At 49.9% G+C, this 26,998-nt stretch overlaps 1 protein-coding gene across 5 annotated transcripts in view; it reads right to left on the bottom strand.

Annotated features, from left to right (window-relative positions):
* The window catches only part of ARHGEF11 (Rho guanine nucleotide exchange factor 11), an 88,989-nt gene extending 64,894 nt beyond the window's left edge, over window positions 1–24,095 (bottom strand). For all 5 annotated transcript variants that reach the window (XM_073323600.2, XM_073323609.2, XM_073323610.2 and 2 more), the window contains exon 1: window positions 22,340–24,095. In XM_073323600.2, coding sequence (XP_073179701.2) covers window positions 22,340–22,374 — 35 coding nt within the window. In that variant the 5' untranslated portion in view covers window positions 22,375–24,095. The remainder of the gene's footprint in view (window positions 1–22,339) is intronic.
* Between the last annotated feature and the right edge of the window lie 2,903 nt (window positions 24,096–26,998).

The raw sequence follows: 26,998 nt of genomic DNA, 5'->3' as shown, positions 1-26,998 counted from the left end.
TTCCCCACCCTCAAAAGCAAACACACCAGCCCTAAAGATCTGGCATCGCCCCCCCCCCCACATACACACAAGTGCGCCCATGGGGTGGGGCTCCCCTCTTGTCAGGAAAGTCTCTACCAATAGAGATCAGCAGCCTGGATGAACAGCTGCTGACAGTCAGGCACAGGCGTGACATGATTACAGAGCCAACACTACTATGGAGAAGCTGAGCAAGGCGAGATTATTCCACAGGCCTGGCCCAGGTGACTCCTGGCCAATCAGATGATGCTGTTGTAACTGGGGTAGGGCGGGACGGGTTGCTCTTGTTACAGTGGCCCTGATGCAATGTCTTAGGCTGTGACATTGGGGAACAAGGTGGGAGGGAAGCAGATTTTAACTCTCTTCTGCTCTAGGATAGTTATCTCTTGCTAACAACAGGTGTCGCAATGGGTGCGGCTGAAAACAGGGCACAGCCAAGGACAAACCGTGCTCAGCAGAAGCCACACAAAACACAAAAGCCACATCTAAATGAGAAAGTTGCACCAGCTTAACCGAAAGGTGAGGTTTTTAAACCGGGCAAACCTTTGTGTGGCCTTGCTTACTCCATTTTAAGATTAGCCACTTTGTGATTAGCTTAAACCGGCTCCTAACTGACAAAGTCAATCAAAATAAGCCTGTTTTAAACCAAATCAAGGTGTCCAAATAGCCTTTTGCACCACTGTGACGAAGACCTAGTCAACACACAGATTTTATGCCAGGATAACTATTTTGGTTAGGGCTGTGATTTTTTTTTAGACATGATCGTTCAACCCCTGCTGTGGATGCAGTTTACCAGCACAAAAGGAACTTAAACCAGTATGGCTTATTCCTCTTCCTGTATAGGATTAGTATACCAGTATAAACATCTTTAAACCGGTATGACTGCAGCCACAGTAAGGGATATGGGTGTACAGCTTTATACAGGTGTCATCAAAGCAAAGCAAAATGTAGTGTGCTCTACACTTAACACTCATACCGGCAACACGACATCGGTTAGGGGAGTGATTACTCCTTTTCTCAGCACCAGTACTGACCAGGCCTTAGAGTGCTATGTGCAACCTTGTCTACACTAGATGAGTTTGCTGGCATAGCTATCTGGCAAAGCCTCCTAGTGTAGATGTGGCTGATACCTGCATAAAAATGCTGCATAGCTTACACAGTTGTTGTTGTCTTGTCCCGATAATAGGATTGGGCCGTGAAGTTCAAACATGGGCTTGGCAACTCTTACGGAGTCCTCTGAAAGGGCTCGATCAAAAGTATCCCAGCCGAATAGCATCACTTTCCTTCCATTATTACATTCAAAAGCATGGACGAAAGTTACATACAGCCCGCTCCCGACACAGCTTGCAGCGTTGCTATATTTCGGTTGATTTTCATTCCTGCAGTGTGCCCTGTCCGCAGTCTCATGGATAATGGATGTTATTTTCCCAAGATGCTTTGATATCGACCGGTGGATCTTATCTTTCAACCATTTATTTCAGTTAAGATACTCCTTGACAGGGCATCAGCATCCTCACTCCTTCTTGAGTTTCTGACCTGCCAACTTTTTAGCTATCTGACCCCTTTATAAACCAACGTGCGATGGAATCCACTGAAAAGTCAATTTATTGCCTTGCTCTCAGCTATAAATTGCATTGTTGAACCCAGTAAAGACCATCCCCACATCAGTGAGGTACGGGGGTATTCCCAGCAGAAATCTCTGGCCCACGGGGCTCTGGCAACCACATTCCCACCATGAAATTGCTTACACCGTTTCCCTGAAAGACATTAGCTGTCGTGGGAAAAATCTTTTTTATGGTGGGATAAGTGCATCTACGTTAGGGCTTATTCTGGCATAGCTGCATCAGTTTAAAAGAAAACTACATGCCTACACCGGTGTAAGCCCTTGCACAGGCGCACTGATATGGACCTAAAAGTGTTTTTGCCACTACAGCTTATGTTTCTCAGGGAAGTGGCATAAACTATGACAAGTGAAGCATTTTTATGCCGGCATAAACTGCAGCTACACTAGGATGGCTTGCCGGTAGACTTATGCCAGTGTAACTATGCCAGCAAAACTTTTCTAGCGCAGGCAAGGCACAAAAATGAAACCCTGGCGCACGAAGAGGCTTTGAGATTCCTTCAAGATCAACTGGATCATGCAAGTATGAGGCCATAGTTTTCAGAGGGGAACTTACTGCCTAACGCAAACTGGCATCCTCTGAAGTCACTTACGGACACACCCGCACCATCTCTGTGTTATACTTGCATCTGGGCATCATACAATCTTCCCTTATTAGTTGTATAATTAAGGCTTCTTGTTTGAGGTTTTTTATTTTTCCTGGTTTTAGAGAGAGTTATTTTTAGGCAAATTACAGTTCAGTTTTTCAGAAATAAAGATGTTTTTCATCAATGATTCTTAAGAAAGAAAACGATTTGCTTTGAATGAAATGAAGAGTGTTTGGAGTTCTCTGACGTCCTGCCCTCCAAAGAATCTGGTGCTAGAATAGGGAACTGAGAGCCAGGACTCCTGGGTTCCATTTCTGCCACTGACTCACACTGTGACTTTGGGCTAGTCACGTTCTCTCTGTGAGCCTCAGTTTTCATATCTGTGAAATAGGGATCATTAACCTACTTAATTAAAACAAGTTATAAAGGTTCAGAATTATAAATGCATTATATGTTACCTACTCTGCCCATAGAGTTAGATGGAGCTACAGGTTTCTAACATCCTTCACCAACAGCCTATCACCCAGATTATAATTACTACACGCGTTTAACTGATTTGCCCATCACCATGATATCTGGGCGCGTTACAAGGCTTTAAGGAGTGACATTCAAGATTCCCTTAAGAAAGGCCAAACCACATGTGCCTTCAGATTTACTAGGCAGCTGGGAAACAAAGATTTTATCAGTTGGGAAAGGGCGTGGCAAAGAAACACCTACTGCAGCTTCCTGGAGATGCCCAAGAGAGCTCTGCCTATAGCACCCACAAGCTTCCCTCTTGGAAGGAAGAAAATGTGTGGGTGTGCATGAGTTTGTCCACCCACTGATGTCAGTGGGTTGCCCCAAGGTGAGTGAGTGCGGAATCAGGCCAGGGCCAAGCCCCAGCACCTCTGGGCTTGGCGGTTCATAGCCCTAGCAGCTTTGGGCTCGCTGCGTCAGTTATGAAAGTAAATCTTTGCTTGAGCCCCGGCACCACTTTAATTACAAATTAAGCACTGAGCCATGGGTCAGAGATGGCAAGGTGATCCTTAATATAGCCCGTTTCTAGACCCCTCCAGGCCTTATGTACAGTAGACAGTCCCTTGAATTTGCACCAGCCAGTGCAGCAACGCAAACATAAATTCAACTCACGTCAGCATCCCACCACCCACAACTGGATCAGCCAGAGCTTCCAGGCCACTTCCGCAGATACCCCCAGGTAGAGCCTGTTGCAATAACCCATCAGAGGGGTCACAGCAAATGACATCTGACTTCTTCCAGCTTTCCTCCAGCAGTCTAGACTCCAGATTATGAATGAGTGTTGCTAACAGCAGGGCCGGATTCTGCAAGGTAGAGGTCAGCAGGATTTGACAACAGTAGGAAAGGAGGGCCTACAGCACCTTGAAAGGTATTGGCCAAAGCAAGAACAGAGACAGATTTCTCATTGGTACCACGAATCCTTAACTCCACCTTCTTTCCTTATTTCCCCTTTGGCCCGTCCAAGGTGTGGGACTCCGAACAGCTCCCTACCTCTCCACATTAGAGGACAGCCTCTTCTGATCACAGCCAACTGCAAAGCCAGAGCATGCCCAGAACCTTGTGTTAGAGCAGACTTTAAAAAACGAGAGGGGGGAAAAAAAAAAACACCTAAGGCAAAGAAAACGCATTCGTCTCAGGAGCCAGAGCGGAACAAATGCTGCAATTAAAAGATTAAGAGAGAAACAGGATCAAATCCTTAAAGTGGGTCAGTCTCCAGCTGGGGCTTGGCAAACACGCAGTTTGAGAAGCTGGGATATTTTAAGTCTCCAAATGGTCCCTGGCCCCCAGAACCACCTCCTCGGAAGAGAAAGCATTTTACAAATGGGCCAAAATAAGCCTGTTTTAAACCAAATCACAGTGTCCACATGCCCTTTTGCAAACCTTTGACTAAGCCCTGGTCTACACACGGATTTATGCCAGGATAAGTATTTCTGCTAGGGCTGCAATTTTTTTTTTTTTTTAAACCAACGTAATCCCTGGCGTGGACACAGGAGCAAGTCAGCCTGTAAAATGTTCTCGTCTGTAAGTTACGGGAAGGTTGATCAGGACTGATCATAGGAACAAAAATGAAAGCTGCCGTTTAGGAAGAAATAGCTGTCATTTTGGGATCGGGCCTTACAACGGACTCACTGCTCCCATTGTGTATTGTCCCAACCCAGATCAGAGACTGGGCTACGACATTATAGTTGTTGGCACCAGCCCCACCTGTTAACAAGGCAGACGTCTCCCCTTATAAGATCCTGTTTTCTGTGGCTTATAACTTTGTCAAACTTCAACCACTCAGGCTGTGTCTCGGCCTCAGGCTGACTTTTCGGGGGGGATTTTCAGCGAGAATGGTTAAGCTGTTTCCAAGAATGGGGCTCGGGAAAAATACCCCTTCTTTCGCCAGTGCTAAAAATGCTGGCCACTTTTTCTTTGAACAGGTCGAGCACACCAATGCTTTGAAGCAGTGGCTGGACCTTTGTGTCAGGGATAAAAAGAAAAGGAGTACTTGTGGCACCTTAGAGACTAACCAATTTATTTGAGCATGAGCTTTCGTGAGCTACAGCTCACTTCATCGGATGTCAGGGATGTGTCTTTTCAGTCCCCTTGAAAATCCTCCCCATTTGGCCCAGTTATAAATCTTCATAAAAACTGCAATTTTCACATGCTCAATAGAACTTGGGAGATTTTCACAGCTACAATATCTGGATAGTCTGTCTTCACTGTGCATGCGCCATCCAATCTTGGCTCCCAAACCTGACTGGACGTCTTTAATTACATGATCACATATTATTTTTTCCACAACACCCCAGTTAATTCATTGCACAGACTGGCCCAGCTCTGGGGGTTAATCAGGGTTGGGTAGTGAAGGAGGCTGTTGTCTGTAAGACCCCTGCCTCATATGTTGCAGAAGTTGGAAGTGAACAAGGCAGGGCATTCCAGCAAGAGAAAATTTAGTCTCATGGCTAAGGGAGTTGACTTTCAATGGGACTTACGCGCAGCATGGTTGGAGGATGTCAGAAACTCAGGCAGACGTTAGGGGTCTATTGCAGGAGAGGGTTGGTGAGATTCTGTGGCCTGCACCATGCAGGAGGTCAAACTAGATGATCATGACGATCCTTTCTGGCCTTAACATCCATGAGTCTATGTCATTTAGGTGCTTTTGTAAATTTTCCCCCCGTCTTCTACAGCACATTTGTACAGAAACCAAGGCTACAAGGCCCCAATCTCAGCTGTGGTCTGTAGGCGCTCCCAGACTGCATAGCCCACCTTTCTGCCAGGCCATTTGGAAAAACCAAGGATGGAGAAAATGATGGGTTTGGATGTGGAGTTTTATCTCATGGGCTTGTTTCATGGCCTCTCTGTAAAACCGTTAAGGGATGATGCACAGGGGAGTTTTATAATTATCTGTCTGGTTCTTAGTTTCAGTACAAACAGAGGTAGGTTTACATTTTGGTAAAGCAATGCCGTAAATTTAAAGAAGGGTGTGGGGGAATAAAATTGCATTTGGGAGCTTTTTTTTCTTTTACCTACAATAGTTACACCACATATTTAGGAGTCCCTGTAACCAGACGCGGAAGGATTAGATTTTTACTGGTAAAGGTCAATTTCGCCCGTACACACACAAATCAGTGCAAAAATATTTTCATTGATAATCATTCAAATTTACAGACTGGCAACATAAGAAAACTGCTGCTTGAGAACTTATTAGAGTTTGATTTAAGAAAAATATTTTGTACCTTCTGACAGGTGATGTTGACAGTTTGTGTTTTAATGGTCATAAAGCTTTTGCTTTTCGAATCTCAATGTCTAGTGTCATTATATTATTGCCTGACCCTTCAATTGTCTAACCCCCGTCCCCACCCCGACATCTCCCCCGACTTAGCTACCGCCTCTTGTGGAGGTAGATTTCTTATGCCAACGGAGAGCTCTCTGTGGTCGGCACAGAGCGTCTTCACCAGATGTGCTACACAGCGCATCAGTGTGGTTGCACCCATATAGTGCTTCCCATGTAGACTAGCCCTAAATTTATTTTAGGGCATTCAATGGTATTTTCGCTCTAGTCCATCAAGGCACTTAAGCACGTTCTTAACCTTAGCTTGTGATTAGTCCCATTGACTTCAGTAGGACTGCAGTATTAGGGTCCTTTATACCTATATAAGAATGAGCTATTTCGGTACAAGGCACCTTTATAATCGATAAAACTGTGTCCACACTAGGGCTGGTTTAACAATACCCTTATAACGAAAACCGCACTTGTGTTTCAACGAGGCCTAAAATCAGTGCTATAAAATATCTCTGTTTATTAACTTTAAGTATCCAAAAAAATAAATAAATTAAAAACCACCTTCTATGCTGAAGTTTACAAAGCCACCAAGGGGTCATGGAGGCTCGATTCCTAGTCTTTTTTAATAATCCCGTCAGCCATTTGGAAAATGTGTTGAGCACGTGGCAGGACTGGGCCCAGAGAATGCAATGAACTTTAAAGAGATGTATTGCTGGGCGCAACTAGTTAATATACCTTCCCTAGAGTTCAGAATTATTTCGTCTGAAATTTAACAATCACTCACCTTCTTTCCCCCACCACCAGTCTGAGGGCTTGTTTACACACAGACATTGCACCAGTTCAACTAAAAATCTGTTTAAAAACTGATTTAGTTCAGACACTGCAAGCCACTAGGTGGACAGACTGGTTAAAAACTAGTTAGAAAGTTTGGGGTGTGCCCTGTGAATTCAACAAGCGAAACCAATGTAAATGAGGCTTACAATCCATTTAAGAGCATCCTCACCCAAAGCTGCCTCTTGAAGCCAACTGAGTTATGTTATGCGCAGTACCTAGCACATTGAGACTCTGATCAGAGCCTCTGTTATCACCCACCATGCCTGTAACATATGTTGCATCCCCATACAGAAGAGTGCTCCAGGTTCTAGTCCGGCAAGTTTCTCAAAAGGTGGCTGCAGCCTAAGACTGGAGGAGCAGGTTGAAAGCCATAGGTGAGGTTCTGAACGGAGGCTTTCTGGATCAAGAGCTGCATAGCCTCTGCTTTCCAGAGGTCATGAAAGATGAGAGAGCAGGCGCCCAGGAGGCAGAAATAAGCGATAAAGGCATAAACAAGTATTTATGCCATAATTAGGTAAAGTTTGCAAAGCACTTTGAACCTGAAAGATCCCATGTAAATGCGAAATATCATTATTACAGCAAAGGAAGCCAAGTAAGATTAACAGTAACCCTGAGCGCTTTCTATCCGCAAAGCTCAGCACAAGTTACAAAAAATGGGTAAATGTCATTATTCCCACCCCGCCCCCCGCCCCAAGTTCACACAGATAGGGAAACTGCGGCACAGAAATGGAGCGCCACTTGGTCGAACTGCGTGAGCAGGGACCACACGGATAGTTCGTCCGCAGCAGGCTCGTGCAGGGTGGATTCACAAGCCAGCTTGTCGCAAACTAAACGTTCATGCAGACGAGCCCTAAGCGCATCCATGCACTAGTTTCACTAAATCCGTTTAAAACACCCCTCGAGGCATTGTTACACACCGTTTTTATACTGATAAAACCATACACTGAAGGGGGTGATTTTTCTGCTGATACAGTGTTACTGGCACAAGCCCTAGGACGGATGAAGTTACACTAGTGGTACAATGTGTGTGTGTAGACATGGGCTTACGTCAAGCTAGAGCAATTTGGCATGTAGATGAGTTCCAGAGGAGAAATCAAGCCCCAGAGCGATGCAGAGGGGCTTAGGAAATGACAGAAAGAGGTCCCAGCCCTAGAGAGCTTACAATCACCTTTACACTGTTTATTACTTCAATTTGTTTAACCCCTTGCTTAAGTTTTTCTGTTCAACACCAAGGGTATATCCACACTCGGGAGACGATCCAAGCACAGCGATGCCGACACCACCCTGCAGTGCAGATGTAACCTACACCAACGGAAGGGATTTTCCATCGGTGCAGGAGCACCACCTCCCCGAACACAGCTCGCTATGTTGATGGAAGCACAATCCTGTTGACATAACTGCATCTACACTGGGGGTTAGGTCGGCACTGCTACATCGGTCAAGGGTGTGGTTTTTTCATATCCCGATCAATAAAGCTATTTCAACCTAACTTTTAAGTGTAGGCCAAGCCTCAGGCCATATCTACAATGATCATCATTTACTCCCCACCCAACCATCCCCCAGCTCTCCCACTAACGATGTATTTACTCAGCCAGCTTCTGTCCTGGGGCAAGATCAAGGATTTCAGCCTCCACAGATTTTGACTTAGCATCTTCTCCACCATGGCAGTCACACAACATACATACTTCAAGCTGCATTATTCAAGAAGCATTACAGCTGGGGTTAGATGTTTGGCTGTGTGTGTTCTCCCTATGTGCTGCCCCAGCTCTGTGCAGACAGCCAGACCTCGAGCGAATCACCCAATGACCACAAGATCTGTTAAGGGATGAAGGCACCAGGCCAGGTTTATTGTCGACAAAGGACAATACTAGCACCTGGCAGACTCTACGAGGATACTAAGACATGTATGCCCATGACAATGGATGCAGCTCAGCGAATGGTGGGACTTTTCATTCCTACTGCAACCGTCACCTAGCTCCAGCCAATTTTGTAATAGATACGCACAAGGGGACACAGTTAAGGTTGAGCAACAGCAGCTGTCAACTTTGCAGTTACACCCCTCCCCGCTTGCTCCTAGAACCTGACCCATGAGGGCAGAACTGAAGTCAAGGGGGATCTGTTTGGGCAGAGGGGGTCTGCTCACACAAACCCTGCATTCATTTAAGTTACTTGCATGGCCCTGTATTTCAGCGTGAAGCATCCATACCAGACGAGCGCACTATGAAGTCTGAAGGAATCTAAACCTTCCAGTCCAATCACTGATACTTCACTATTTGAAAACTAAAAATGGAACTAGAAAGAGAGAGAGATGCCTCGATTTATTTATGTTTAAGAGAGACTATGTCTAGGCCCAGGAAAGAGATGAACAAACTTACAGCAATATTTATCCCCACCATGTTAACACCTTTCAGCAGGATTTCAGAGCATTTTACAAAAAGCGGGTGAAGAATTAGGATCTTTATGGTGCCATTAGCATGCATGAGGCTTTTACAGGCCACTCAGAACAATACGGCCTTTACCCCAAAGAAATTCACAGTCTAAATTACACTGGAAAATGCAACAGTGACACAGCAGCCTATGGCAAGGAAGCAGAGGTGCTGGAACCAAACTGTAAACCCTGTATATAATGGAAACCACTTCAAGCCAGGGGGTGCGGGCAGCACTCCCCGCACCCTTAGTTCCAGCACTTATGCAAGGAGGTGACAGTACCACTCTCAGTGGATGTTCTTATTCCACACAGAGCGACTTGTTGCATATATTTCCTTGTTGGTACTAAGGAATTTTTCATCTCTAGGTGGGGGAAACTGAGGCACGGATCTTTGACATGACTTGCCTCAAGTCACACAATGAAGCAGTAGCAGAGATGGTAGTAGTTTCCCATTCATAGGCCAGAAGGGACCCTTTCGGTGTTTCTCAAATGTGGCCACCAGGGTTTTTTCTTGCGGCCACAGCCTCCTGGGCTGTGATGGGGGCAGGGGGACGCAAAGCAGTGGCCCTTCCCCCAGCAGCAGTTGGGCCCTGCTTCCCTCTGGATACACAAACACTGGAGGTGCAGGCAGCTGGTGAATTCCCCGCTTTCCCGGGCATAGGGGAGGCAGGCTTCAATCATGGGGCTTTGGGCTCTGTCCATGCAGTGGCAAGCTCTGGTTCAGCCTCCAGCTCCAGGCTCACCACCCCCTCCCCTCACCCCATTGTCCCGGAGCCCCACTGCCTCCCTGCCCAACTCCCCATCCACGGCTTCATTTGTCCCAGGGCTTGCCAGGGCTGAGTAAGTCTTCTGTGAAAAGTGATATTAACAAACATACAAATATCACTTTTCACAGCAGAAGAGTTACCAGCTAGCAAGGCATGGTGGGTGTGGGGGAAAGTGCAACCAAAAAAGCAAAAGAAACAACAACAAAAAGACAAGAACAAGTGAAGCACCTTATTTGTGTATCTATTCTGTTTATGTCCAGTAAAGAATAGAGGCAACTGCAAATTATTTTTATTCTTGAGTCTGAAAAAACCCTACATAAATAAATTACAATGATTTGGACGTGTATATGTGCGTATTTATTTGTTTTTCCTAAAGTTAATTAAATAATTTACGAAAAATTGTCAGCACAGCCACCAGCCAGAGTTGGTGGCCGCACTCTGAGGCCACCAAAAAATTTGTTGTGAGAACCCTTGTCTTACATCATCTAGCCTGTCCTCCCATATATCCTGGCGTGGCAGAATGCGGTTGTTGTTTTTTTTTAAATAATTTCAATAGATAATATAGATGGTTATTTTAAAGCATTTTTTTTATCAATTTTAAATGTTCACAGTTGCAGGAAATTGTGGGGGGAGGTCAGAGAACTATTTAATGACAGTAGATGCGGAGATTCAAAAAATTAAAGCTTTATAACCATTAAAACACAAACTGTCAACATCATGTCAAAATACACAAAGCCAATATCCTTAAATTAAACCCTAATTGTGTCTCAAGGAGCATTTTTCTTACTGTGCCTCGCTGTAAATTTAAATTATGGACAGAAATATCTTTTCATCAGCCTGTGCGTGCGCGCACGGTGAAATCGACATTTACTGATAAAAATCGAATCCTTCCAAGCTGATATATATATCACAGGCCCTTAAACTCTACCCAGTTACTCGTGTCTTGAGCCCAACAGCTGTGTTTGGCTAAAGCATCTCTTCCAGAAAGGCATCCAGTCTTGATATGAAGACATCAAGAGACTAAGAATCCACCACCTCCCTTGGCAGTTTGTTCCAATGGTCGCTCACCCTCCATGTTCAAAATGTGTGCCTTATTTCTAATTGGAATTTGTCTGGCCTCAGCTGCCAACTGTTGGTTTTTGTTCTGCCTTTCTCCACTGGACTAAAGAACCCTTTAGTACGCAGGACTTTCTCCCTGAGAAGGTCCTTTTCCAGTCTTCTGGAATTTCCCTGGCATTCCACAATTGATTAAAAATTAACATCAGGGGCGCAGAGATCTTCACAACCAGCTCTTTAAGGACTCTTGGGTGCAAGTGATCCCAGCCTGCTGATTTGAAATGTTGTTCAACATCCCCCTTGGTTACTAATGGACCGGAAAGAGCTTAGTCATCCCTCATGCAATACAATTTTATCATCCCGCATCTTTCCAATTATGAAACAGGAATATTTCCTGAATGTTTCTGAGTCATCATCAAACAATTTTACCATCTCCACCTGGTAATGGGCCTACACTACTCCTAGGATTTCTTTTGTTCCTAATATACTTTAAAAACTCCTTTGTATTGTCCATAGCTCTAACAGCCAGGAGCCCGGGCTCCCAGCCCTCTGTTCTAACCACTAGACAAGTCTGCCTCGAAATTGGCAGTATCAGCTCTTTGACAAAAAATGGAGTGGAAAGTTTACCTAGTTTCACCCCAGCTTCTGTATCTGATGGTGAAATGATAAGCCCAGGGTTTATAGTAAGAATGAGTTAAACACCACCAATTCCATCACACCACCTCTAATGGTAGGGTCCAACTTTCCATCACCCTGCATTGTGTGGGGTCAATTACAGAGCTGTAGCATTTCACACCTACTTTGCCCTGGTGGAAAAGACTACACATAGTGCAGGGCAGTGGCAAAACAGGCCTTGGGAGATTTTGTGTGTGTGTGTGTGTATTATTCCCCCTCACAAACACATGAAATTCAATAAAGACAAGTGCAAAGTACTACACTTAAGAAGGAAAAAAATCAAATGTATGACTGCAAAAGGGGGAACGTCTGGCCAGAGAGTAGTAATGCTTAAAAAAAAAAAAAATGATCCAGAGTTACAGCAGATCACAAACTGAATATGAATCAACAGTGTGATGCAGCTGCAAAAAGCCTAATTAACAGGAGTGCTGTATGTAAGACTCAGGAGGTCACTGTCCTTTTCTACTAGGTGCCGATGAGACCTCCGTTGGAGTATTGCATCCAGTTCTAAGTGTCACACTTTAGGAAAGATGTGGACAAACTGGAGACAGTCTGGAGGAGAGCAGCAAAAATGATAGGTCACGTTTTCTAAACCTTTTATATGGAAAGGTTAAAAAAAACTGGCATGTTTAGTCTTGAGAAAAGAAGACTGAAGGGGGACCTGAAAGTCTTCAAATATGTTAAGGGCTGTGATAGAGAGGACAGTGATCAATGGCTCTCCATGGCTACTGGAGGTAGGACAAGAAGTAGAGGGCTTAATCTGCAACAAGGGAGATGTTGGTTAAACATTAAGAAAATTTTTCTAGCCCTAAGAGTGGTTAAGCTCTGAAGCAGGCTTCCAAGGCAGGCTGTGGAATCTCCATCATTGGAGGTTTTTAAGAGAAGGAAACCCCTTTTAGGGCTGGCCTAGGTTTACTTGGTCCTTCCTCAGAGCAGGTGGCTGGACTAGATGACATCTTGAGGGAATCATCGCAATGTAGGGCTGGAAGGGACCTCAGCAGATGTAGGCCACTGCTATTAAAAAGCCGTGTTGATTCAGTTCAGCCAGGCCCTCTCTCGCTGGTTACCGATGTGCTCTGCATTTAAAACAGGGAAGGCCTATTCAAAAATAAGATGCCATGACTCCAAACTGACGCCACGACCCCAAACCAATGCTCCTCCTTTTATCACGAGCATAATCGCGTATTACACTCCATGGCCCAGGAATATTAATTCTATAAGGAAGCAACTCCCTTTAGAGGAACAGCACACCTCAGGGTCAAGCCCTAAAGCAGGGGTACGACCCTATAACTTTCCAGAAACGACACAGAAGAGCCATCAACCCCCACCCCCATTCACTCTCCACCTCAAAGATGCCAGTGCAATTATTTGCTGGGTCCTCCACTGCACAAAGACACAGTTGGGTATCAGTTTCCACAGGACAGTGTGGTAATGGGAGCAGGTTCACACCACACTGCTACAATGCCCGTGTTAAAAGAGACCAGCTGAGACCAAGTTGCAGATGCACTGACACAGATACTGTGGTGATTGGTGCCTCAAGCCTCATCTACACAGGGAAATAAACCATCATAATTCCAGTATAATTTAGCTGTTCTGGAGCCACTCTCTGTGTGGACACACTTATTCTGGAATAAAAGTCACTTTCACTCTGGAACAGTGTGTCCACAGAGAGAGCTGTTCTGGAATAGAGAGGCCAGTCAGCTTCCACCATGTAGACAAGACAAGGGCTTAGATAAAAGCAGCGGAGGACAATCTGGCTATTAAAAACAAAAAGGGCTAGAAAATGTTAAGCCCAGTATTTGCACTTATACAGCACAAGTTAAGAGTAACCATGTCTCATGCTTCAGGGCATGAGCTGACTGCAATAGAGAGAAAAATCAGGAAGTAATCCTCGCCTCAAGGCCAGATTGGACAGGTGCCTTAACCAACAGCCTCACACGCCTAAAAATTAGACAGAGCAAAGGGGATGTTCCTACACTGTCAGGAAACCAACTTCTGTCAGCATAAGCTGTATCTGCAAGACGGGGCTATCGTCTCCACAGTGTAGACATACCCTATTTATTTTTAGTCTTCCGGATGGTTTTTTCGGTTTATTAGAAATTTACATGAAGAAAGTGTTTTTTTCCCAGCAAATACCTGCCCTCCATCCCCAGTCCATCCCCACCACCACCCACACACTCTCTCTCAGCATGGAAACAAGAACCTTGCAGCAGGAGAATGCAACCAGCATCTGTCTGGTTTGTTTATTTTGAAGAGTGAGAATTTAGGGCTGATAAAAGTGGCCAGAACGACCGATCTGGAGGCAGAAATGCTCTCTCTCTCTCTCTCTATTTATCCGCAAACCAGTCCTATCCTCCCTCCCCGCGTGCCTCAACCCCAACCTGGAAAGACTCCTGAGACTGGACTCCCTCCTGCATGTAGTTCACTCACCCTTGTGGAGGTTTTCAACAAGGATGCCCAGTTACTGCCAGCGTAGTGATGGGCTTGTGTGGATACTGGGAAGGAGGCAGAGACCCACCAAACATTCCGCACAGGGGGCTGCTAACCAGCCATCAGATCACCACAGCTTTTGTTCACCACTCACCTGGGCTACAGTCAGATCAGCCACCCAGAGGTTAAAGTCCCCATAGCCCAGTAACCACCAACAGCAAACTTGGATAGAACTCAGGTCTCCTGGGTTCCATTCCCACCTCTGACAGGGCACATGGCCCAGGGGTTAAAGAGGTGTGTACTTTTTACAGGAGATCTCCAGTGGACTGCTGGATCGGGGTAACTGGGCGGTGTGTTCCCCAGTATCAACTGTACACCTGCTGTGAAAAATGCCACATTCCAACTGCAGAATAATCAACAGCTGCCCTGTTGGTACATTTCTACTTGCATCTTCTAGGCTATGAAGGCAAGGTTTTCCAACCAAAGCCAAGAGTGGATGCAGTGGCATGTGTTGACATAGTCAGAGTTGATGGTGCCTAGATTCCACTGTGATGGGCACATTCGAAGTGTCCAGATCAGGTCCTCAGGCAGGCCTGGATGGAAGTTCAGGCCTGCAAGAGATCTTCCCAGTTGGCGCAACATCACAGAATCCAGCCACTTCAACAAACAGAGCTGAGGAGCTGTTCAAGTGAGTGTCAAGTCTTCTAAGGCCATATTTACAATGCCCCGTCCCAGCTTCTTCCACAAGAAGGGGGAAAGGAAACCTTGTTCTCTGCAGAAAGCACGCCGAGAGGGAACAGCTTCCACGCTAGAGCTTGCTGGTATGAATGAAGCAGGCTCATTCTTACAAGACAATGCTGTGCCAATGTCACATCCATGTGGCCGTCGCCCAGAAGCGGGACTGTAACACAGACGATAAAGAGCCGGCTAACTAGGGATTCCAGCGGGTGACGCGAGGCCAACGCCAGCAGAACAGGGAAACTGCTCACTGCAATTTGATATCCCAAGCATCTCTCCATGCCATGCCGTGAACAATCTGCCTCTGTCCCTCAGTTACTCACAGAAGTTATTTCATTTTTCGGGCACAATGTGCTGAGACAGAAGGCTCATTCTAACGGGCTGCCAATACGGGGTCCTCCCTACTGTGCATGCCAGGGTCCGGAAGCTGGCACTCCAATCAGCTGCAGCAGGAACAAACTCTGGTCTATTCTGACCCAGTGCATTAAAGCCAACAGGAGTAAAATAAAAAACAGACCACCAAGACTTAGGGCCCATGTCTCTGCCATTAGACCCAAAGGACAAGAATAACCATGTAATGCATAGCTTCAACCTCGGAGGCACTAAATATGGCTGCAGAGCCGGATTTATTTCGTACCCTGGCTGAAGCCTCATGCCTATTGTAGGAAGTTGGTATTGAAACCATGACAGGCAAGGAAATTCCCAGGCCCAGGGCATCAAACTCTGCCACTTTCCATCCAAGGACCTTTACCAACTGGTCCCCATGACCCTGCTGCGAGGCATCGATATCCCCAAAACCAAGGCATGGAGAGGCACATGTGCCACCACGTTAGAGATGGGATTTGATGCAAGCAGCACTCAGATCACTAGGCCACACCAGGAGAGAGAAATAAGATGATCCGTAGGGGAGAAATACAACTTTGCTGATGGAGCGGCAGTGTGGCCTAGGGGACTGAGCCCTGGCTCAGGATCCAGGAGACCTGGGTCTGTTCCAGACTCTGCCAGTGGCCTGCTGGGTGACCTTGGGCAAGTCACGTCCTCTCTCTGTGCCTCGGTTTCCCCAGCTGTTAAATGAGGATGGCGATACTGACATTTGTAAAGTGCTTTGAGATCTGCTGATGAACTGCACTATATAATCGCTAGGGTAATATCAGGTTTCAGAGTAACAGCCGTGTTAGTCTGTATTCGCAAAAAGAAAAGGAGGACTTGTGGCACCTTAGAGACTAACCAATTTATTTGAGCATGAGCTTTCGTGAGCTACAGCTCACTTTTTGGTTAGTCTCTAAGGTGCCACAAGTACTCCTTTTCTTTTTAGGGTAATATCATCATCCCAGTACTAACTGTGGCCTGGAGAAGAAACAGAAACTTACACGTATTTAAAAGGTAAAAGGTTCTGCAGAGTACAGAATAGAGGGCCCAAATCAGAGGCCAAACAAAGGAACTACCTGCCACCAGAAAGGTTATTTAGCAAGCAAAGCCCATAATAGGGCCTTTGTCTTCCACTGAGCAGGCCTCTCTGGTCCCGATAAAGCCTCACTGACCTATCCAAACCTGAAATACCATCCCATTCCAATAGCCCTGCTGCTGGGATTCCTGATCAAATTCACACACATGCAATTATTCTTTCCTGGTCTTTAATGAGATTCTGAGCAGGGCTTTGCCAGCTCAGCACAGCACCAATACCTGTATGTACCAAAATCTAGCAACAAAATGCAGCCACCTCTGGGGTGGAGGACAGCAATTCACTGGTAGAGAGCACGACAGAGGCAGTGGGCAGGACCAATCCCATTCTCCTACAAAAGAATCACCTTTGCATCCCTCTGTCACGCACTAACACCTGGGCGTGTGGGGGAAAGAGTCCAGATCTAGTTTTATTAACGTCTCCTATGCTATAGCCAGCGGGGAGCTGAATTCCTCGACCTTGTAAGGATGAAGAGCTGAGAGGACCCAGGCACGGATTTGAACCCATGATTCCATGGAGACGGATGCGTAGCTTGCTGAGCCACCCCCTCCAACACTTGTCTGGTACAGACAGTTAATCTGATTTGCTGCGCTGGAGCAGAAGTGGGCCGCTTCCTGTGGAGATTTAACTAGTAAAATTGCAGAGCGCTTTGCGGACATTGCAGCCGATTATTTTGCTTTCATTAGCTTGCGAGGAACTGAAACCTGCAGAGGATAAAAGGGCAGAAATCCTTCCCTCCTCCGACTAACAGCCCATCACCATGGCCACACAGTACAGCTGCATTTCAGCCCTATACCTCCCCAACTGAGATGCGGAGAAATTGCAAACTCATCGGGGCATAAAGGTTCCTGACAAGCTCCAGTTACGTGACAAGCAAAAGGTATTCGAACAGCAGAGGAATAAACCTTGTTATTTCTCCTTTCTATTTTTGGCTGCACTTTCCCTTCCCTGTTTAGGGTAGTATATTTTGTAACTCTACAACACGAACTCCAGTCTCAAGGCAGCATTACCTAGCGGTTTTCACAGGACTCCTGGGTTCGAGTCCCAGCTCAGGACTCCTGGGTTCTACTTCCAGTTCAAAGAAGGAGTGTGAACGAGCGACTAAGGCTCAAGGTTTCTGTTTCTAGCTGGGTTCTGTTTGTGAGCCTCACTATATGGCGTGGAGCCAAGGGGTTTCCTCATTTCTCTGATCACCACCACCCAAGGATTGTTAACCCAAACCGACCTTTGAAAAGTGCTTTGAGATCCCTGGACGAGAAACTGTGCAAGGGCTCAGAATTATCACGTGATACGGCCACCCCGGGCTCCAAGGGAGAAGGCTTACCCCAGACACCCGCGCTACCAATGCCTCGCTTGCCACCCGCACCAGCCCACACCTGCAGGGCACAGAAGGCATCACGCCCCCCTCGCCACCAGTGCCCTACTGGCACTGAGAAGGATGGGCCATTAGCCAGGATGGGCAGGGATGCCACACCGTCCTCTGAGTGTCCCTAGCCTCTGTTTGCTGGGAGTTGTTGACAGGGGATGAATCACTCAATGATTGCGGGTTCTGTTCACTCCGTCTGAAGCACCTGGCATTGGCCGCTGTTGGAAAGACAGGCTACAAGGCTAGATGGACCATTGGTCTGACCCAGTATGAGAAACAGGCAGCCTCTTTGTAATCACTCTCCTTTAACTCCCTAGGCACACTGTGCCCCTGTGCGCCCCAGCTAGGCACAACACACACCTGTAAATGTTCTGTTTGTACAGCGCCTAGCACACTGGGGTCCTGGTCCACACCTAGGGCTCCCAAGCACAAGAGTAGTACAAACAACCACCAGCAAGGCGCTTGCTATCCCAGCGCAGGCAGGAGATGCCGGAGGAAGGACTAGAAAACGGCTTCTTAGGCAGGTGGCCATCCAGCTGAGCTAGAGGGGCGTCTCCACTCGCTCACTTCAGTAGGCGCTCCGCCCTTGGGTGCTACACTGACATTGCACTTTTCATGTCAGCTGCGCAGAACTGGAACCGGAGCCGCTTGCGGGACGGAGGGTGGAAGCCCAGCAGCCTCCAGGCTGCCACGCAACTGGAAGAAGAGACATTAACAAGGTCTGCAACATCCCCTGCTCAGCAGACAGCACAGAGGTTTTTATGGTCCTGGATAGAGAGTCCTACAGAGCAAACTATGGTGCGCCCAGGTAGCTAAATAGAGTTGTCTCCAACCTGCAACCCTGTGCCTGATCCACAGGGGACAGGAGTCTGTTACAACCCCTCCTAGAGCGCCGTCACTCTTTGGCTCAAGCTGTAGCAGCTCTGGAGGCCCCGGATTCAATCCCTGGTGTGTCGGCCATCACATAAGCAGGGTCTCTTCCAGGATTCAAACCGCTGCGGGCCTCGGAGGCTTGGGTTGAGCTTCTTTTGATCAGAGGAAGAATGTAACCCGTGTTACATCAGCAGGGACAAACCAAACAAATGAACCTTCCCGGGGACCGATACAAATGCTAGGAATGTCTGATAGCCTCCTGTGTCCTGGAGTGAAAACCTCAGACCACCTGCTACCCACAGCTACTGGGAAGGGTTTTGGGATTCCCACCGGGGTGCTGTCCGTGCTCTTCTCTCAGAAGCCTCTGGCCATTGGGTCCTCTGCTGTTGGGGAAAAAAAGGAAGCCCGACGCATGCCCCGATGTCAGAGCTTGCTGACTAGGGAGCAAAGGGCAGCAGCGGAAACTGGAATATGGGTGCAGAAGCCATCAGGGAGAAGTAAAAAGGACTGGAATGGCGTCTGCTAGGTATCCACTATTTTCTCCTACCATCCATACAAGAAGGATGTGGATAAATTGGAGAGAGTCCAGCGAAGGGCAACAAAAATGATTAGGGGTCTAGAACACATGACTTATGAGGAGAGGCTGAGGGAGCTGGGCTTGTTTAGCCTGCAGAAGAGAAGAATGAGGGGGGATTTGATAGCTGCTTTCAACTACCTGAAAGGGGGTTCCAAAGAGGATGGCTCTAGACTGTTCTCAATGGTAGCAGATGACAGAACGAGGAGTAATGGTCTCAAGTTGCAGTGGGGGAGGTTTAGATTGGATATTAGGAAAAACTTTTTCACTAAGAGGGTGGTGAAACACTGGAATGCGTTACCTAGGGAGGTGGTAGAATCTCCTTCCTTAGAGGTTTTTAAGGTCAGGCTTGACAAAGCCCTGGCTGGGATGATTTAACTGGGAATTGGTCCTGCTTCGAGCAGGGGGTTGGACTAGATGACCTTCAGGGGTCCCTTCCAACCCTGATATTCTATGATTCTATGATCCCCGACTCCCCCAGCATCTTGGCTCCGGTGGGGACTGAGGGAGAGGGAGGCTCCCACTATTCTACTCCATTTTGGGGTCCTTTGTCCTCTCCCCCATAAACAGCTGCAGGGTGTTTTCCTGCAGCCCACAGCCTCCCACACACCCCTCAGCAGCCGCACGAAGTCAGCAGGACTTTTGGGGGTGTGGCCGCTGCCCACTGGGTCCCAATCCCAGCTCTGCATCCTACCGCTTTCCTGACAATCACACAGCTCCTTCGGAAAGCTCCCAGCATCAGCAGAGGCCCGGGGGTGGCCTGCGTGCAGACTCAGACAGCCCTGCCTGGGTCCGCGGCTGTAAGGCTATATCGTCATAACCAGGAGGGCTACAAGCTCCAACGACAGCTGAAATCCTGCAGACACAGAGTTCAGGGCCCACCGCGGCCAAGAAAGATTTTAATTTCCAGGTGGTTTAGGTGCTTCACACTTTCAGCTTAGCACCCCCAGCCAGCCCCCTGGCTTGCCCACAGTATTACCTGACCCTGGGGGTGGGGCCTCACCTCTGGCAGTGATTTCATTTGCCTACAGAAACTTGACTACTGTGGCAATGAGAGCAAGAGAAATATCTTTAAGTAAATGAATCACCAGGCCCTAACTTATCAGGGTTTAATAACTACCTAATCAAAATCTGTATTTGTTCTAATACAGGGAGTAGCTGAGATTGAACGGACAGAGAAAGACCATTGCTGTTTGCACAGCCAACACTCCTCAGGGAAAACTGAAGCTACCAGCCCAAAGCCAGTTGCTACCAGAGGCAGGTGTCAGAGACACAGTACCACAGCGTGCCGAAATACAAGCCACTTCGAATCCTAGCAGGGACGGCGCTGCAGGTACCGCAAAGGTCCTGTGGAACTTTTCATAATAAGGGGTTCGTTCCTCGCCCCTCCCCATTGGCTGTTGACATCCTCCACCCTAGGGGTGGATGCATTTCAGAGTGAAGCCATCTCCCAACACTCCAAACCCTGGGGTCTAGTCTACACTTAGAAGTTAGATCGACCTAGCTACGGCCGTCACGGATTCGGAAAGTTCACATTCCTGACCGCCCCAGTTAAGCAGATCTAACCCCCAGTGTGGATGCGGCTACATTGACAGAAGAATTCTTCTGTCGACCTAGCTACCACCGACCGGGGGCGGGTGGGGTAGGTTACCTACATCGACCGAAAACCCCTTCTGGCCCTGTAGGAAGCATCTACACGACAGCAGTTTAGCTGTAGCACCTTGAGTGTAGACGTGACTTTAACTAGCTGGAGTAGTGCTTGCTACTGAGTGAGACTACTTGCAGTAGTAAACAGTACACCTGCTAGGAAGAGCATGCAGGCCTAGCCTGCAACTTCTAAAGCACAGTGGGGTTCCTCAGAGGATGAAAAGTGTTAGTTTTAAAAATGCACCATATTATTCGTTATTATTAACTTATAGAAAACACGTGAGAGATTAAACTCCATGGATCAGCTCCTGCTTGGGTGGCATTTAGAAATCTGAGTGTGTGTGGATGATAAAAATCCTCTGAGCAGCACAGAAAGGGATAGGACCAAAAAACTAAATAAATAAAAATAGAACCCCAGGCATGCAGAATGCACTAAAATACCGGCTTTATCTCATGTCTTTCCACACGGGAGGATATTAAACCAATGACAGCAGTGAAAGGAGAATACTGCATTCCAGGAAAGAATCAGTGCAGTGTTTTCTGCATGGACTTTTGTTTTGGGAAGAGGTGGGGGAGTAATCCCCCATGCACTTCTCTCCCCTCTGTTTCAATCCAATGGCCTTCCCCAGCCCCCAGCAAGCATGGCACTGTCCCAATCCATTACCACCACCCCACTGCAGCAACTAACCTCACTGCCTACACCCCACTTGCCGCCTGGCATATCCACATTCTCCAACATCACTTGGCAGATTGCAACAACCTTACTCCAGGCACCAGAGACCACACTAAAGGGGTCACATCTGCAGTCAAGACTCCCATTAACTTCCAGTGGGGGCCTTGCCTGCGTGAGGACTGCAGGATCAAGTACTGACATGGTGCATGAGAGGGGGAGGGAATTTCCTCTTCCAGGGGAGCTTATCTAGGTAATTTACCAAGTGGCCACACAGTCTGCAGAGGAACCTGGGTACCATACATGTAATAACGCCCATCCTAGACTAGGCCCAGCCACAGCCCACTGCAGTCTGCATAGGGATGGAAACAGAGGAAGCTGGAGGATCAGTGGGGGAGGGGGGTGACCCAGACAGGGAGCAACTCGCACACTGAGAATAAAATTATTTAAAAGCATTTTTATGTAGAAAAACCACACACACAATTCCTCCTGTGGACAAACAAAACAGGGCATTCCCCAGCCTGCAAATTCTCACAACCCACATACCAATTCTCTCTCTCTCTCTCTCTCTCACACACACACACACACACAAAAACACCCCATACACAATTTGTGTAGCACCACTAGTAGCCCCCAACAACTCCCCCCATTTGCATCACACTCAAACTAGCAAAGTAGCCAGTTTCCTCAATTCAAAACAAGCCCTGCCCAGAAAAATGAACCAAAATCCCAAAGTAGCATCACTAAATTTGATATTCAATCACGAGCATTAAGAGGACAAAAAAATAAATAACCCAACAAACACATACCTGTCTAGTGCAGTCTGCGGAAGCCTCACACTCATGATTCTTCTCGTCTCCTTCGCTGATCCAAAAATCCAGGGTCCTCTGCTTTCTTTGCTGCTTTTATAATTTTAAAATCGCACCCTCCCGGAAAAAAAAAAATTCCAGAAGAGGAAAACAGACCAAGATCCTGGAAGCTGCAGGTCCATCTTGAGCTGGAGTCGGAACATGGTCTCTTTTTTTTTCCTTTTCTTTTTTTTAATTTTTCCCCTCCTGTTTTCTTCTAAAAAAACCTAAAAAATGCACTTGCCTTTATATTACGCCCAAAAATAGTCTTTTCAAGGTTACAGATGCTGTCGAAGAAAATTAAAAGGAAACAAAGCAGTTTTTCTTCAAAATATTAAAGTCTTAACTGCAAAACACAGATAAAAAACATCCTTATAATCCAGTTTTAACAGCTGTTCTTCTGCTTGCAGGGCAGAGACCAAAAAAAAAAAAATTAAAATAAAATCCCTCGCCTAATACTTGAAAAATTGTAGCAGAAAAAAAAATACCAGAAGCTCAAATTCTCCAACAAATTGGCACTTCTTTTAGGGTAACAGCTCGGTCTTTCCTTACTATCTTTGAAAAATAAATAATCAATAAAAAATCATACAATAATATGTACACTATTTCTGAGTCCAGTTCAACACTTAAAAAAAATTAAATAAAAAAGATTTCCTAATTTTTTAAACCCCCAAACTGCATTTTAAGGTTCTTAAAACTTGACACAAATTGGTTTCTTCCTTAAAAACAAAACAAAACAGAACAAACCCAGAAGATAAAATACCAGCTCATGCAAACCCAGCTTCCGAAAGCAAAAAATCCACAGGCTCCCTGAAAATAAATAGCAATTCTTGTTTGGTTCCTCAAAAGACTCCCCAATTTCCACCTTTCCAGGCCTAGTGACCCCTTTCTTGAACTCTGCCTCTGAACCCCAATATCCTTTTCCTTGCAGCCTAAAATGAATCACTCCCTGCAAACTCCCCCTCTCCACGAAATGGAGAGTCTTTCCTTCTTTATTTCTCTTCCTCCCCTTCCCTCATCCGCTTCTCTGCCTCTCTCTCTTCCTCTGTCTGAGTCTTTCAGTGGGAAGAAGAAGAAGAAAAAAGGGAAAAAACAAACCACAACACTGCACCAATTCTTGTTAGGAGCTTGCTGGCAAATCTGGTTTGAAAGGTCCCTGTATATCTCTCCCTCCCGCCTCCTGTTTTCTTCCTTCTCTCACTGCATTAAGTGGCAGGGAAGCGGGGGGGAGAAACCCAAGTAAAGAGCCTGTCCCCTTCTGGTTGAATTATGCTTGCTGGTCTCTGTGCATCCCAGCTGGGGGAAGGGGGGTTCTCCACCCCCTTTCTCCTCTTTCCCCTTCTCCCTCTCTGGCTCTTTGCTGCCCGGCTCCTGCGCTCCTCCAGCCCCTGGAAATGGCAGGGGGGGCGAATCCGGGCCCCTGGGGGCCAAAGCCCCTTCTCCCTGGGCTGCTGGGGTGGGATCCTGCCCAGGGAGCGGCCTAGCTGCAGCTCTCAATCCCCAGCCTTTCCCAGCCCTGCCTCCCCTCCTCTCTGGAGCCCTGCCTCCCCCCGGCTCCCGTGGCTCCCTCCCTCTCCCAGAGGAAAAGGAAGGGGGGGGGGGAGGCCACCCCAGGAGGGGAGGGGAGGGGAGGAAGGAGGGAAGGTGACAGGGGGCAGGGAGGAGGGGGCAGCCGCAGCCTTTTCCCCTGCCCTGCTGGGGCCAGCTCAGGCTGCGGCGGGAGGAGGGAGGGGAGCTGCCTGGGATCCCTGCCCCCCCCCAGCTAATCCCTCCTCCTGCTGCTGAGCAGCCCCCCCTTCCCCCGGGGTCCCTTCCCCGCCTGCCACAGGGATCCCCCCCATTCACAGCCCCCCCTTCCCCCGGGACCCCCTTCCCCGCCTGCCACAGGGATCCCCCCCATTCACAGCCCCCCCTTCCCCGCCTGCCACAGGGATCCCCCATTCACAGCCCCCCCTTCCCCCGGGACCCCCTTCCCTGCCTGCCACAGGGATCCCCCCCATTCACAGCCCCCCCATCCCCCGGGACCCCCTTCCCTGCCTGCCACAGGGATCCCCCCCATTCACAGCCCCCCCTTCCCCCGGGACCCCCTTCCCCACCTGCCACAGGGACCCCCCATTCACAGCCCCCCCCTTCCCCCGGGACCCCCTTCCCCGCCTGCCACAGGGATCCCCCCCATTCACAGCCCCCCCTTCCCCCGGGACCCCCTTCCCCGCCTGCCACAGGGATCCCCCCCATTCACAGCCCCCCCTTCCCCGCCTGCCACAGGGATCCCCCCATTCACAGCCCCCCCTTCCCCCGGGACCCGCTTCCCCGCCTGCCACAGGGATCCCCCCCATTCACAGCCCCCCCTTCCCCGCCTGCCACAGGGATCCCCCCCATTCACAGCCCCCCCTTCCCCCGGGACCCCCTTCCCCGCCTGCCACAGGGATCCCCCCCATTCACAGCCCCCCCTTCCCCGCCTGCCACAGGGATCCCCCTCCATTCACAGCCCCCCCCTTCCCCCGGGACCCCCTTCCCCGCCTGCCACAGGGATCCCCCCCATTCACAGCCCCCCCTTCCCCCGGGACCCCCTTCCCCGCCTGCCACAGGGATCCCCCCCATTCACAGCCCCCCCTTCCCCCGGGACCCCCTTCCCTGCCTGCCACAGGGATCCCCCCCATTCACAGCCCCCCCCTTCCCCGCCTGCCACAGGGATCCCCCCATTCACAGCCCCCCCTTCCCCGCCTGCCACAGGGATCCCCCCATTCACAGCCCCCCCTTCCCCGCCTGCCACAGGGATCCCCCCCATTCACAGCCCCCCCTTCCCCGCCTGCCACAGGGATCCCCCCATTCACAGCCCCCCCTTCCCCGCCTGCCACAGGGATCCCCCCATTCACAGCCCCCCCTTCCCCCGGGACCCGCTTCCCCGCCAGCCACAGGGATCCCCCCCATTCACAGCCCCCCCTTCCCCGCCTGCCACAGGGATCGCCCCCATTCCCAGCCCCCCCTTCCCCGGGGTCCCCTTCCCCGCCTGCCACAGGGATCCCCCCGTTCACAGCCCCCCCTTCCCCCGGGACCCCCTTCCCTGCCTGCCACAGGGATCCCCCACCTTCCCAGCCCCCCCTTCCCCGCCTGCCACAGGGATCCCCCACCTTCCCAGCCCCCCCTTCCCCGCCTGCCACAGGGATCCCCCACCTTCCCAGCCCCCCCTTCCCCGCCTGCCACAGGGATCGCCCCCATTCACAGCCCCCCCTTCCCCGCCTGTCACAGGGATCCCCCCCATTCACAGCCCCCCCTTCCCCGCCTGCCACAGGGATCGCCCCCATTCACAGCCCCCCCTTCCCCGCCTGTCACAGGGATCCCCCATTCACAGCCCCCCCTTCCCCCGGGACCCCCTTCCCCGCCTGCCACAGGGATCCCCCCCATTCACAGCCCCCCCTTCCCCCGGGACCCCCTTCCCCGCCTGCCACAGGGATCCCCCACCTTCCCAGCCCCCCCTTCCCCGCCTGCCACAGGGATCCCCCCCCATTCCCAGCCCCCCGTTCCCCGGGGTCCCCTTCCCCGCCTGCCACAGGGATCCCCCCATTCACAGCCCCCCCTTCCCCCGGGACCCCCTTCCCCGCCTGCCACAGGGACCCCCCATTCACAGCCCCCCCTTCCCCCGGGACCCCCTTCCCTGCCTGCCACAGGGATCCCCCCCATTCACAGCCCCCCCTTCCCCCGGGACCCCCTTCCCTGCCTGCCACAGGGATCCCCCCATTCACAGCCCCCCCTTCCCCGCCTGCCACAGGGATCCCCCTCCATTCACAGCCCCCCCTTCCCCCGGGACCCCCTTCCCCGCCTGCCACAGGGACCCCCCATTCACAGCCCCCCCTTCCCCCGGGACCCCCTTCCCCGCCTGCCACAGGGATCCCCCCCATTCACAGCCCCCCCTTCCCCCGGGACCCCCTTCCCTGCCTGCCACAAGGATCCCCCCATTCACAGCCCCCCCTTCCCCCGGGACCCCCTTCCCCGCCTGCCACAGGGATCCCCCCCATTCACAGCCCCCCCTTCCCCGCCTGCCACAGGGATCCCCCCCATTCACAGCCCCCCCTTCCCCGCCTGCCACAGGGATCCCCCCATTCACAGCCCCCCCCTTCCCCCGGGACCCCCTTCCCCGCCTGCCACAGGGATCCCCCACCTTCACAGCCCCCCCTTCCCCGCCTGCCACAGGGATCCCCCCCATTCACAGCCCCCCCTTCCCCGCCTGCTATAGGGATCCCCCCATTCACAGCCCCCCCTTCCCCGCCTGCTACAGGGATCCCCCCCATTCCCAGCCCCCGCTTCCCCGGGGTCCCCTTCCCCGCCTGCCACAGGGATCCCCCCATTCACAGCCCCCCCCTTCCCCGCCTGCCACAGGGATCCCCCCATTCACAGCCCCCCCTTCCCCGCCTGCTACAGGGATCCCCCCCATTCACAGCAGCCCCTTCCCCGCCTACTACAGGGATCCCCCCATTCACAGCCCCCCCTTCCCCGCCTGCCACAGGGATCCCCCCATTCACAGCCCCCCCCTTCCCCCGGTGTCCCTTCCCCGCCTGCCACAGGGATCCCCCACCTTCACAGCCCCCCCTTCCCCCGGGACCCCCTTCCCCGCCTGCTACA

The sequence above is a fragment of the Lepidochelys kempii genome, chromosome 24 (genome assembly GCF_965140285.1).
Source record: "Lepidochelys kempii isolate rLepKem1 chromosome 24, rLepKem1.hap1, whole genome shotgun sequence".
NCBI lineage: Eukaryota > Metazoa > Chordata > Testudines > Cheloniidae > Lepidochelys > Lepidochelys kempii.
The sequence above is the reverse complement of the archived record's forward strand: the minus strand, read 5'-3'. Positions and strand labels throughout refer to the sequence as shown.